General features: G+C 34.0%; 2 protein-coding genes across 2 annotated transcripts; both read left to right on the forward strand.

Moving 5' to 3' along the window:
* Window positions 1-5116: 5116 nt before the first annotated feature.
* Window positions 5117-10475, forward strand: LOC114733178 (transmembrane emp24 domain-containing protein p24beta3-like; the record flags this gene model as incomplete). Its single annotated transcript, XM_028920586.1, has 4 exons — window positions 5117-5332; window positions 8762-8948; window positions 9189-9296; window positions 10112-10475. Coding segments are annotated over 4 exons (645 nt in total), but the record flags the coding sequence as incomplete, so codon positions are not given.
* A 1131-nt stretch (window positions 10476-11606) lies between these two features.
* On the forward strand, window positions 11607-12086 carry LOC114733180 (putative ribonuclease H protein At1g65750). The gene has a single exon (XM_028920587.1). The coding sequence runs from the start codon at window positions 11607-11609 to the stop codon at window positions 12084-12086; it is 480 nt and encodes a 159-aa protein (XP_028776420.1).
* The last annotated feature ends 1683 nt before the right edge of the window (window positions 12087-13769 follow it).

Genomic DNA, 13769 nt, shown 5'->3' on the forward strand with positions numbered 1-13769 from the left:
AGTGACCCAATCTGTCATTTGTGAAATTAAAACCAATTGACAATTTTACTCTTGGTTAAGTAAAAGTGAGTACTTATTCTCTACACAAATCTAGGTAACGCTTACATTGTTCTAGTGATTACAAGATTAGTTGTAGTTAATAATAAGGTACCTGACTATGAAAAAGTGAGTAGTTATTCTCTACACGAATCTAGGTAATACTTACATTATTCTAGTGATTACAAAATTAGTTGTAGTTAATAACAAGACACCTGAATATAAAAAGTGAGTAGTTATTTGCTATATGAATCTAGGTAATGTCTAAACCCTTCTAATGATTCCTTAAATCATTGTAGTGAATGAATACAAATGAGGGTAAAATTATCAGTTCCTCTTGATTTGCCAAATGACAGATTGGGTCACTGACCCTTTCTGTCATTTTGAAAATTTCAGGACCCAATCTGGGATTTCATATATTCAGGGACCTTTTTCTGGAATTTTCCCTTTATAATATGATAATTGTTTTAAAGACATTGTATCATTAAAAATTTTGAAAATGAAAAAAACCAATGTGAGGGAGAAGACTGAAGAGGAAGAGGGCAAATTCGGTATTCAGTTTAGTGGACCTGACATTAGACAAACGCACGATATATAGAGGAATTCTTGGATACTCTGAGAGTACCACCTAATCTAACACTGTCCAGTAGAAACGCTCCAGCTCATAAAAGTTTAATCTACGTGTCAATCTTCTCATTTTCATTAATTTATTGTTTTAAAAAAATAAACTGCCTTGGGTATGGTGATTTCCTCTACTGCCCTCTTCCTCCCTCTTCCTCAATCCCTCTCCTTGTCTTTGTTCATCCTCAACCGTCCCTTCTCCCATCTGCTTCCCCACTTTTTCTCTTTTGCAGATATTGCCGTTGGAGATTTCGAAACTGAGGAGAGCAAGGAAGAAAATCATCAAGTTCGAGCTTGATTTGTCTAGGAAGATTTGAGATCTGCAGCTGGGAAACTTTGGCTATCATCCATCTGGATGGGACAAGAGCATATACCATTAGCGATGGCGAGCAAAATCTTCCTCATCTCCGACTTGATCTTGTCCTTGTCGACGGTGCCGTTGCCGCCGCCGACGAACTTCTCGAAGATGGAGTTGTATAGCTGAAATGGTTTTAATTTGGGAAACCGAGACTGTGATTCCTCTTGTATTATTACTATCCTACTCATATACTGTTTCTTCCTACCATGCCTGAGAACTTGTTCTGTTTCGTAAAGAATGGAAGGAGATGGGTTTTGCTCGACGCCATATCTTGCTTGTAATATTGAAGAATGAACATGGAAGCAGGAAAAAAATCTATCGATGGGTTCAGATATGTAACTTGCCGTAGTCCTGGTGGAGAATCGGCGGCGGCGGCGTAGTCTGACGAGAAAATGAGAGGAGGAAGAAAGAGAGTTTGAGAAGGAACGAAGGGGAAGGGGGAGGGATTAGAGAGAAGGGGGCAGTAATGGAAACCAATATAACTAAGGCAGTTTTATTTTTTTAAAACAAGAAATAATGGAAATGAATAGGATGACACGTAGATTAAACTTATATGAGTTGGCTCATTCCCACTGGACAGAGTTAGATTAGCTGGTACTCTCAGAGTACCCAAGAATTCCTCCGAATATATAAGCTATAAGCATTTTTTACCACCTTTTGCTTTTCACATGCTCAGGCGGTGGTTTGACACCATTAATAATACTTTTAAAAAATATTTTTTCATAAAACAAGATAAATTCTTTTATTATGTTTATTTATATACTATAAAAGTATTTTTAATCTGGCTTTTGGCCTAAAAGAAAAATGACTAAGGGTCTGTTGGATGACATCTAAAGCCATGATTTGAAAGACAAAACCATAGTTTGGATAAAATGCTATCTAAACAGCCTCCAATATTTTGAAACCATGGTTCAGGGGCAAATCATGGTTTTAACCTCTAAAACCATGGTTCCGTGGGAAAGCAAAATTTTCTCGCTTGATGTTGAAGTTTTGATGTTGGGTTGTCAAAAATTATCTGGACAAAAAATCCCCTTGACTTGCTCGTGTTGCTGGTGTGGAGGGATGGTCTCCAGTTACTTGTTCCAGACACAGCAAGAGAGTGAGCCTGAAAGAATCATAAAGAGGAAAAGATAATTACTATAATAAGTAATAAATGTTTTTTAGTGTGTGTTTATTTAATTTTTGTCAAAAAATATTATGGTATTTTTCATATTTATAATCTTTAAATAAAATAATATTTGTATGTTGGTAAAAAATATTTATTTTTTCCAGAAAATTTTTAATCTTATATTTTATAAATATATATACATATGTTAATTATTTATTAATTATATTTTCTTATATACTATTAATTATTTTGGTTAAAAAATATATTATTTACAATTTTGTCCTTCAAATTAAATATCTCCTCCGGTCCTTAATATAGGACCCAATTCTTGAGTTGGTTTTGGTCCTAAATATAAGACCCCTTTCTCATATTTATCAATTTTCTCTAAATTACCCCTGTGGATACTCCTCAACCATGATCAAGTAAAAAAGAGAGATGGGGTATTAAGAAAGATGATTATGGTATTTTAGGAAAAACATGTCACATTTCTTATAATTAACTAACTTACCCCCTATTTCCTTAATCTAATCAAATTAGTTAAATGGGTCTTATATTAAGGACCGGAGGAGTATTATAAATTATAAAAATCTATATTTTATGTATTATCATATTAACTTATGCCCTTTTTAGTAATTTATACATATAAAAAGTGCTTCTGATAATAACTATCCAACACTCCTTACTTCTCAGAATCTATTCTTCACAAAACCTATTCTCTCTGGAATCTATTCTCCAGAAGCTATTCTCAAAACCATAATTTGGTTTTATCCAAACCTTCTAAAAAGTCAATCAAACTTCTCCTTCAATATACAAACTGACTTTTCCACTTACAATTAAACTTTGCTTGTTGGACCGCTGCACCAAACACACACCCATTCTTCGTGTCCTCTTTCTCTACCCAAAAAGAAAAAAAACCAAAATAACAATAACAATAATAATCCACATGATAAAGGGAAAAATAATCCACAAGAAAACTCGAATTCGAAGATATATGAAGGAATTCAATTTTTTTTTTTACAAGTTTGAGTTAAATAACATAATTTGTCCAGTAATATGGAGTTGTCCAGATAATATGAATTTTGAGGATCCTTTGTATTTAATTTTTTATTTGAGATTTATGGATAATTTTTTTAAATAATGACAGCTTAGTGGAGAGTATGAGGGAAGTTTAACATAGTGAAAGAAAATGAAAGAAGAGTTTGGCACTATATGATAGGAAAAAATGTGTTTGTATGGGTTAATTAGAGGTTTTTTTATGGATGTATATTTTTTTTTTGGTTGCCTACCCACAATTCACCGGAGTTTTGTTCCGACTACATTTGAATCCGTCGCATCGCGTACCAGGCCATGGTGGGTAAGTCTTCAATGGGAATTTCTATAAGCTGAGGCTCGAACTCGAGACCTCGCTTAAACGGTATCAGCAGCTTACCACTTGAACCAACCCCTGTTGGTTGTATGTGTGATATTGATGGTTAATGAATTATTTCATCACTGACCCCTCCAATTTGGATGGATATAAAAACTTGATCCAGGATGGCTCTATGAAAGCTTGAGAGAGCACCGCACAAAACTAACTAATAGAGGGGGATTCAGCAGTCCCATGCGACCTTCATCTACAAGAGTCCTAACTTGAGAAGGACAAACTATCTAAAAGGGAGAACAAATTAATTATTAATCCCATCTTCGCTGCTCTGTTTTGCTCTCTGAAAATACAATGCACTTGCAATTGGTCACTCAACTTCATCATGCTTTGAATATGCCAGACCGCCTCCTGTTTTAGCTCTATTTGAGAGAATCATGTCTATTAAATTCTTAGCACCATATTCGAGAGCTGCAGCAATGTAACAGTCATAACAGCAGCATAGAGTCATTGGAAAAAAAGAAAAGAAAAAATCCCCAAAACAAAATTGTCTGAATATATGAAATATATGAAATTCCAATTTTAGACGGTTAAAGGAAGTGAGGCTTGAACTAGTATTTTCAAAATGTTATGAAATTACCCAGATGCTCTTCCCAAGAGTTAGTTAAAAATTCAATTTGATTTTAAATATGAAATTATAATTTATTTTGTCTTCAATATTTATCCATTTTATCCTCAAATAATTTCTATAATGATTGTATATGTTAAGTAGTTTTCATTAAAAGTAGTTTAATACCATGATTAATATGAATATTTTAAGAAAGACAATATTTATTTATTAAAAAAAAACTAACTTAACTATTCTTTAATTAATTATTTAGTTCTTATATTAATAAACCTGTGTAGTATCTTGTAATAAAGGAAATGTGTTAAAAAAAAAACAACAAGGAGTAGACAAAAAGAGAAGAATTTTATCACCAAAAAAAAAAAAATTCACATTGATACCTTTACTCGATTAATAACCAATACCTAATTTTCTGGCCAACAAAGAAAATTAGTTTTGAGATTATGTTAAATTTGTCTTCATAATACACATGATTAATATGAATATTTTAAGAAAGACAATATTTATTTATTAAAAAAAACTAACTTAACTATTCTTTAATTAATTATTTAGTTCTTATATTAATAAACCTGTGTAGTATCTTGTAATAAAGGAAATGTGTTAAAAAAAAACAACAAGGAGTAGACAAAAAGAGAAGAATTTTATCACCAAAAAAAAAAAAATTCACCTTGATACCTTTACTCGATTAATACCAATACCTAATTTTCTGGCCAACAAAGAAAATTAGTTTTGAGATTATGTTTAAATTTGTCTTCACGTCCAGGTCAGAACAGCGCGTGGTCTGATTGGCTGATGCAAGGTGGAGCTGTTTGCGTTTCACACGCAAGTCTTCTAAACGACATCACCAAGGCACGTAAATCGTTCTCAGAGGCGTCGTTGCGGAGCCGAAGAAAGAAGCAACACACTTGAAGCCGCAGTTTTAAGATCTGGGAGGCAGAGTAGAGCTGCTGAACTGGTCGCCGCCGCCAAAATTTGGGTGCTATAATCTTCAATAGGTAGAAGAATTGATGGAGGAACGAAGAGAAAAGCGCGAGGGTGTGTATGCTTTTGATCTGTTTGTTGCTGAGCTTTTTTGGTCGGATTGAATCGTTGTCCGTGACCGTAAACGACGTTGAGTGCGTCTATGAGTATGTGCTCTACGAGGGTGATACGGTTACTGGGAACTTTGTTGTCGTCGATCACGACATTTTCTGGAGCTCCGATCACCCTGGCATCGACTTGACGGTAAGTTCGATGTTAAGTTTTACTTTTTGGGTGTTCGCTTCGCTTTTTTGCTTGTTTTCCGTACTTTTTTTATGGAATTATTTGTTGATCTTTGAATAAGTTGTTGGTTTATACTATTTTAATTGGAAACAAAACGTTTTGGCCTCATTTTTGCTCGACTGAAAATTATGAAGATGATTTGCGCACAGGGCCACGAGTCATACGCTTTTGTTTTGATACCTTACGTGGAATAATTGACATTGCTGTTGAGAATAGCAGTTCAAAGGTTCTAATTACTAGGGTATGCTGCTGATGCATAATGAAGGCATGTTAAATCATGGTTTTAGTCCGGGAATTAGGGTTTTTAATTTTGTCAGATGGGTTGTCATGTTTATTTGAAGGACTTAGACCTAACTTGAAATAGAATCCAAATAGATTACCATTTGATCCATCAAAAATCCCCCCATTTGAAAATCCTACTTACCCTACTGAGACTCTAATTACACTTTTCTGCGTCAGTTGCCTAGACGGCTTTTTAGTTGCTAATGAACCCCAAGCGGATGAGAAGGAAGAGAAGTCTGAGAAGGGCAGGGCGAGCTACGTAAATTTTTTTTTTTTAAAAAAATAAAAAGCCATGGATTCCTTAATTGATCATCAAATCCAATATTTGCTCCAAACTCCTAATTTCCTTGCAATTGCCTCGGCATTCTGTTTAGATTTTTCAATTATCTCCTTCTTTGCTTTAGCCGTAACGGATTGCAGTTGTGTTTCTAGTACCTTGCTTTCAGCAAATTTTATCGTGGTCAATTCTACCATCATTCGTATCACAGATTTAAAAGAAGGGGTATTCCACCCAAAAAAAAAAAAAAAAAAAACGGAAAAGAGAGAAGAGAGGATCATAAACGTGATTATTTTTAGATAAATGTTTGATTGTATGGATGTTTTATTATTCTGTTAGATGTAACATGAATCATTTTGTGAAAGCATGAGAAAAAGTTTAAGTCCTTACGTTCTGGGTAAGAAAAAGTTTGAAATCAGGCAAAGGATTTCTCTGTGGCAGTTAGTTAATTGAAGAGCAAAGAACAGCCAAAAAAACAGTAGGGAGTTTGTTAAGCTGTAGAAACCCATATGTGCCGTGGTAATATGGTTTGGGTTGCATCATGAGTCATGAGTGGAAATTTGCAGATGATATTGGAAATCTCTAATGAAATGAAGTTCGTATATTTCAGTCTCAATTAAGATGGTGATCAGTGAATCTATGGCTGTTCCTCCTACTTTTAGAATGAGGTTGTAAGTAGAAAAGAAACAACACAATAACATCTTTGATCCATGGCATAGGGGATTCAACAGAGTTTCATTTGGGTTATTGAAGGTCTAACACAACCCTTCTCTTTTATCTGGGCTTGGAAGTTGGAACTGGTAATGAAACATGGGCAGAGCTAGGTTGGAAGTAGAAAATGTGATTGTGAATTCATTTTGATGCATGAAAAACAATCAAGAGAAGAACTTGGCAGATTTTCCTGGGTTAAATCACTTATGCTTGTTGAATCGCTAAAGGATCACCAGACCAGGATGTTTTTAAGAGGGAAATTTATCGTGAGCTCATCCAGTGCAAGAAAAAACTTCCCAGACCAAGTCATCATTGGTTGTTTTAAATAGATTTTATCATGTTATGATCACTGGTTTTAAAGTGTTGATGTTTACCGATTGATAAATCGAGTAATAAATTGAGCTCATATGAGCTTGCTTTAAAGAGTTTATAATTATTGTCAACTCATTTCTAAACAATATCCAATTCTAATATTTGTTTTTGCTAAATTTTTCCTCATCATGCGCTGTTGTTTTGGAGCATTGACTAGATAGTAGACATGTTTTTCCGTGTATTGCACTGACTGCTGAGCATAGGGAATGAGTTGTACTGTTGATGCTTTGTAAATAATACGTCTCACTGTGGATATCTTTTTATTTATATGTGGCAGTTAGTTAATTGAAGAGCAAAGAACAGCCAAAAATAACAGTAGGGAGTTTGTTAAGCTGTAGAAACCCATATGTGCCGTGGTAATATGGTTTGGGTTGCATCATAAGTCATGAGTGGAAATTTGCAGATGATATTGGAAATCTCTAATGAAATGAAGTTCGTATATTTCAGTCTCAATTAAGATGGTGATCAGTGAATCTATGGCTGTTCCTCCTACTTTTAGAATGAGGTTGTAAGTAGAAAAGAAACAACACAATAACATCTTTGATCCATGGCACAGGGGATTCAACAGAGTTTCATTTGGGTTATTGAAGGTCTAACACAACCCTTCTTTTATCTGGGCTTGGAAGTTGGAACTGGTAATGAAACATGGGCAGAGCTAGGTTGGAAGTAGAAAATGTGATTGTGAATTCATTTTGATGCATGAAAAACAATCAAGAGAAGAACTTGGCAGATTTTCCTGGGTTAAATCACTTATGCTTGTTGAATCGCTAAAGGATCACCAGACCAGGATGTTTTTAAGAGGGAAATTTATCGTGAGCTCATCCAGTGCAAGAAAAAACTTCCCAGACCAAGTCATCATTGGTTGTTTTAAATAGATTTTATCATGTTATGATCACTGGTTTAAAGTGTTGATGTTTACCGATTGATAAATCGAGTAATAAATTGAGCTCATATGAGCTTGCTTTAAAGAGTTTATAATTATTGTCAACTCATTTCTAAACAATATCCAATTCTAATTATTTGTTTTTGCTAAATTTTTCCTCATCATGCGCTGTTGTTTTGGAGCATTGACTAGATAGTAGACATGTTTTTCCGTGTATTGCACTGACTGCTGAGCATAGGGAATGAGTTGTACTGTTTATGCTTTGTAAATAATACGTCTCACTGTGGATATCTTTTTATTATATTGATATGCTGATGTTCTCCTAGATTTCATTTTTTAGATATATTAGAATTCTGTTAATGTTTGCATAATTATGAATTTTATTCAGCAATTCTTTAGAAAAGAGAAATAAATTTGTAAATTGGTTTTCTCTCAATGTATTATTGTTGACTTTAAATTGGGACTATTTGTTCTCCAAATTTTTTAAAAATGAGAAATGCTGAAGGACTTGGAGCAACGTCAAGCTGCAAAATAAAATGTAGAAAGTAATGATAGATGGGGGGCGAGGGAGGGATATGCTGTTAACATCTCATGTGAATTGCTCATATTTGAATGGATGGCTTTGGGTTTTCTTCACATTTATTTTCCTGTGCTGTGCATTTTAAGCGTCAATCCACTGTAGAGTATGGTTTTGAGACCATGCTAATGCCTTTTGGTAATCACGGCACAGAAGTTTTTCAGAAAATGATGTGTGCTCACAATGCTATATAGTAGATCAGGAGAAATTGTTGGATTTAGAATGACAACCTATTATTGCTACATATGGTGTGCTTTTCAGTTATCCTGATGTTGTAGTGATCTGCAGGTGACATCTCCTGGAGGTAACATTGTCCACACGATCAAAGGAACCTCTGGCGAAAAGTTTGATTTTAAAGCCCCACGAAGTGGAATGTATAAATTCTGCTTTCATAACCCTCACTCCACACCTGAGACTGTTTCTTTCTACATCCATGTTGGTCATATTCCCACTGAGCATGATCTTGCTAAAAATGGTATGTTCTCTGCATAAGCAGCGTTTATTACTGTAGTCTATCTTATTGACATCTTTAGGTGCATATGGCATGAACTATATAATGAATTTTTCCTACTAATATGGGGTACTGCTTGAAGTATGTGAAGATTGATGTTTATGTATTTATTTTTTGGACCTAGTGAAGGTTGATGTTAGTTGAGTTTCTTCCTCCCTTTTTTTTTTTTGGGCTTCCTATTGACTCTGGTTGGTAAATTTGCAGAGCACTTGGACCCAATAAATGTTAAAATTGCTGAGCTCAGAGAGGCACTAGAATCTGTTACAGCTGAGCAAAAATACCTTAAAGCACGTGATGCACGACATCGTCATAGTAAGTTGGTTTTCTTTTTCATGAACTGTGACTGGCTCATGTAGAAGTTTGGCTATTGCCCAGCAGTTGTAGCATTTTTCTTGCCATCTGAAATGCATTGATACAATCCATCAATCTCATGATAGTGATGGCTCCTAGACATCAGCCTTGTTGCTTGACCCATCTTGACAATGGTGGTAAGTGGTAGCATTAGAAGTTTATATAGGTAGTCCTTTTAAGTTCTATAGTGCTATATGGTAAGGCTAGAGGCGCGTGGGCTCCTAAGTAATTAGTAACATGCTCTCAAAGTCAAAGGTAGCTTTGGTGATATCAAACGTCACACAACCTGGGTTGAGGCTTGTAGACAAAACCAACAGAAGTAATCTTCAAATTCTCTACCCATATGCAGCAAAAGAAGCCTCTAATTCATGTCGTCATTTTAGAGTTTATTTAAGCAATTTGTTCCTTTTAAATCTTGTAAGATCTCTCCAATTGATAGCTGTTGAGTACTGTGTGGGTTCCAGTTACTGCATTGATTTATCAGTTGCCTGATATTGCTGCTTTAGATAACTAGCTTTGACAGCTTGGATAATACTGTCAAAACTCACTGAATTCTTTGGTTACCAAAATTTTGGTTTTGATGGTTTTTAAATGTTAAATATTCAATGGCAAGCTGCTCTAGTGGCAGCGTGTGCTGCCGTGTTTAGTTGAGGTCATGGACTCAAGTCCGATATTGAAACGTTTGTGTTTGTGGTGCTTACATTGATTGTCATTAAAAAATGTTAAATATTTAAGAACACTGTATGACTGAACTTCCTATTTTACCTATGATGCAGCGAATGAAAGCACCAGGAAGCGCGTCATATTCTACACTGTAGGAGAGTACCTTCTTCTAGCTCTCGTTAGTGCACTGCAAGTTGTATACATCCGGCGGCTTTTCAGCAAGTCAGTGGCCTATAACCGTGTTTGAATCTCCTCTCTTCTTTTAGCTCAAGGCTTAGGTTTACTCTTGTTCCCCCTTTGTGTAACAATATGACCGTTGGTGAGTATTATTATTATTTTCCTCCTTCTAACTGCGACGTAATTTATATTTACAACTCAGGGAAAAAAGGTGCTTAGATTCCCTTTTTTTTTTGTGTGGAAATTTTCTATTTACAGAGTTCATTTGCATTTGTTTGAATATGTTGCAATCTTCATTAAGAGATATGTTTTCATGCAATAAAGTATATCTCACCAACGGTCGGAGTAAATATAAAATATAAACTCTATCTTTTAGAAATATTAATAAAAGAAATAAAAGGTGCTCCTGGAAGAGTTGTTTCTCTTTGTAATGTAACAATTGCTTAAACCTGACTTGGTATTATTGGATATAAAATATTGGTTAAAATATAATTGTGGTTCTTTAAATTTATATAAAGTTTCGATTATATGTTTTAATTTTTTAATTTTAAAATTGTTAAAAAAAACCTGATGATATTAAGATTTTGAATATCAATAAGATATTTTTAAATACTAATCTATTAATTTTAATTTTTAAAATAATCATAATTGCCACAAAAGATATTATTTAAGATTAATGACTTTAAGATTAAAGAACTAAAAATATGTTTTTTAAAGTTGAGAGAACAAATTAATATTTTATACAAAATTAAAAAATCAAATGGATGCTCTTACCTATAATATCTATTGAAAAAATATATAATAAAAAAGGTGCACAAGTCTTGGCCAAAAATAAAGGCAGCACTCAGTGCTTATGGGGTAATAAGGAGTGACATTGATATTACGGATCAAAGGAACTGGAAACAGATTTGGAAACTCAGAGTGCCCGAAAGAATTAGAATATTTATATGGAGGATGATTCATAGGAGGCTAGCCACTAAGGAGATCACAAGTAAGTGGAATGGAGGAAATCAGCTCTGTGACTTATGTCAACAGAAAATGGAAACTCTGCTCCATGCATTGAGGGACTGTCCGTATGCCACAGTCACATGGAGAAGATTATTGCCTTTCGGCAAAAGGGTGGAGTTCCTGGGAGATGAATGGCATGATTGGATACAAAGGAATCTTAGCGGCAAAAGCATAAAAGAAGAGGGCATCAGCTGGGCGGAGAAATTTGCAACATGCTGCTGTATTATATGGAGATGGCGAAACCTACAATTACACGAATAAGACTTCAACTTACCGCGTGAGCTGGAAAAGGAGATCTATAACTATTTGGCTAATTATCACCACAGATGGGAAAAGGAAACCATGGAGGAAATTGTTATGAGAAAGGAACGAATTTCTTGGAAACCCCCTTAGCTAGGATGGTGTAAACTGAACACGGACGGAATGTGCACGGAGGAAGGAAAAGTAGGATGCGGTGGAGCAATAAGGGGAGATGGTGGAGAATGGCTAAAGGGCTTCTCGGTGCAACTAGAAAGATGTGGGGTGATGGAGGCCGAGGCGTGGGGTGTCTTGGTAGGACTGAAACTATGCAGAGACATGGGATTCGAGAAAATTGAAGTGGAAAGTGATGCGAAGCAAGTGGTGGACCTGTTAGTGCAGAACAAAGAGCGATGCCGATATATTCATATTTTCCAGGAAATTCATGAGATGATGCAAGGGGATTGGCAAATCAAAATCAATCATGTCTTTAGAGAAGGAAATCGAGTAGCGGACAAGCTTGCTCACCTTAGTCTACAGATTGAATCACCAAGAATCATCTGGGACACTCCACCGCCTGAAGTACGGAGTATACTCGAGGAAGAGTTAGCTGGAACTAAGTTTCCCAGAAGAGTGCTTTCTGTTTGTAATGGTCGTGTAATGTAATGGGCTGGGCCCCTGCTTTTTCACCAAAAAATAAAATAAAAATAAAGGCAGCACAAGGAATACATTCCATAAATCTAGAATGCCCAAGTTAGCTAGACAAATCACGTTAAAATTGGAATGATATGCTATTATACTTCACTTTTGTTTAATAGCATGTTATTTTAATAGATGTGAAATATAAAATAATGTTCTAATCGTCAATTTATCATTTAAAAATTATAAATTAAAAGCTTTTGTTCTAACGAATTAAATCTCATAGCACATTGGGCATTGTTCTCCACTATTGTTTCATTTGGCATTTGTTATCCAAGTTGTTCCAACTAATGACGAGACTAATGTGAGTATAGCTATTACTGCAAATATAAGAACTTGTTTGAGGGTTGATTTTGATCATAAATATAAAATTTTAATTCATTTTATCTATTATATTTTAAAAATAAAATCTAGCTTAAAACAAAAGAAAAGCTAATAAATTTTAAATTATACTTCCCACCGTCTTAGTTATAGAGAAAAAGTTTTAAAGTGTTACTTAATCCTAACTATGGGGCAAAGATGTGATAGTTAACAAATTTTTCTTATGTTGCACTTATTAATTTGGAACAAATTGTTGGCATGCTTTTAATTCCTAAAAAATATTTTATTGTAATAATTAATTTTACCAAAGGATAAAATTAAAAGGACACGTTTTTCTACTAATTTAAAGATATCAACTACTGCCCTTGTAATAAGAACCAACAACGATTAGCTAGGTCTCGACTTTTAATCAATATGACAATTATATTTTTAAAAATTTTATTATGAAATAAGTTAAAAACATCGATTCAAACACTTTGCAAATATGAGAGTTTTAGCTACATATTATAAATTAATGTTAATTGAGCCTCATAATTTACAACTAAAATTTCCATATTTATAATTTATTCAAGAACTTGATTGTTACAATTAAATTAAAGTTTTAGAACTTAACTGTTATTCTTTTTCCTCAAATAGACAAAGTCTAAATCCTCCAATGAATTTGAGATAGTAGTTTAAGGATGAGTAGTTCAATCAGAGTTAACTTGCAGTCAAACTGGTCTTAATTAAATAAAATAATTTATTTAATATATATGAAATATTGAAATATAACCTTGAAAAGAATTCTTCTTTTTTTGGCAATTCCTTGGTAAATTTTTTTCACTTTTAGTCAAAACCGTATACTTATTTTATTTAGACTTTATTTGCATCATTTTTATTTTATTTTGGATAACTCTTTTTTTAATTTTTTTTCTATATTTTTATTCCATCCCCTTAAATAATTTTTAAATTAAAATCCATTAATTCATAAGCAAATAAAATATTTATGCATAAATCACACATAACCTATTAAAACATCATCATTCAAGCACAAATTTGACAAAATATTATTAATTGAAAAAATTATAATAAAAAAATAAAATAAAATTCAATTCGGTTGACTTGTCCAAAAATTTTAATTGGACTAGTGAAACCGGCTAAATCCAATTGGGTTTTAATATCATGTCTTAAGTAGCTTACCCATTCCTGAACCCACGTGCCACTAAAGTTGGTGGGGTGTGGATCCCATGGAATGATTGGAATTTAAATTATTTAAGGTGAAATTTGGATTGAATAATACAATTGACTTTAGGATCGAATTATTTTATCATCGAGACAGCGCAGCGCCAC

Source organism: Neltuma alba, unplaced genomic scaffold (assembly GCF_004799145.2).
Source record: "Neltuma alba isolate B1F8T4 unplaced genomic scaffold, ASM479914v2 tig00012981_pilon, whole genome shotgun sequence".
In the NCBI taxonomy this organism is placed as follows: domain Eukaryota; kingdom Viridiplantae; phylum Streptophyta; class Magnoliopsida; order Fabales; family Fabaceae; genus Neltuma; species Neltuma alba.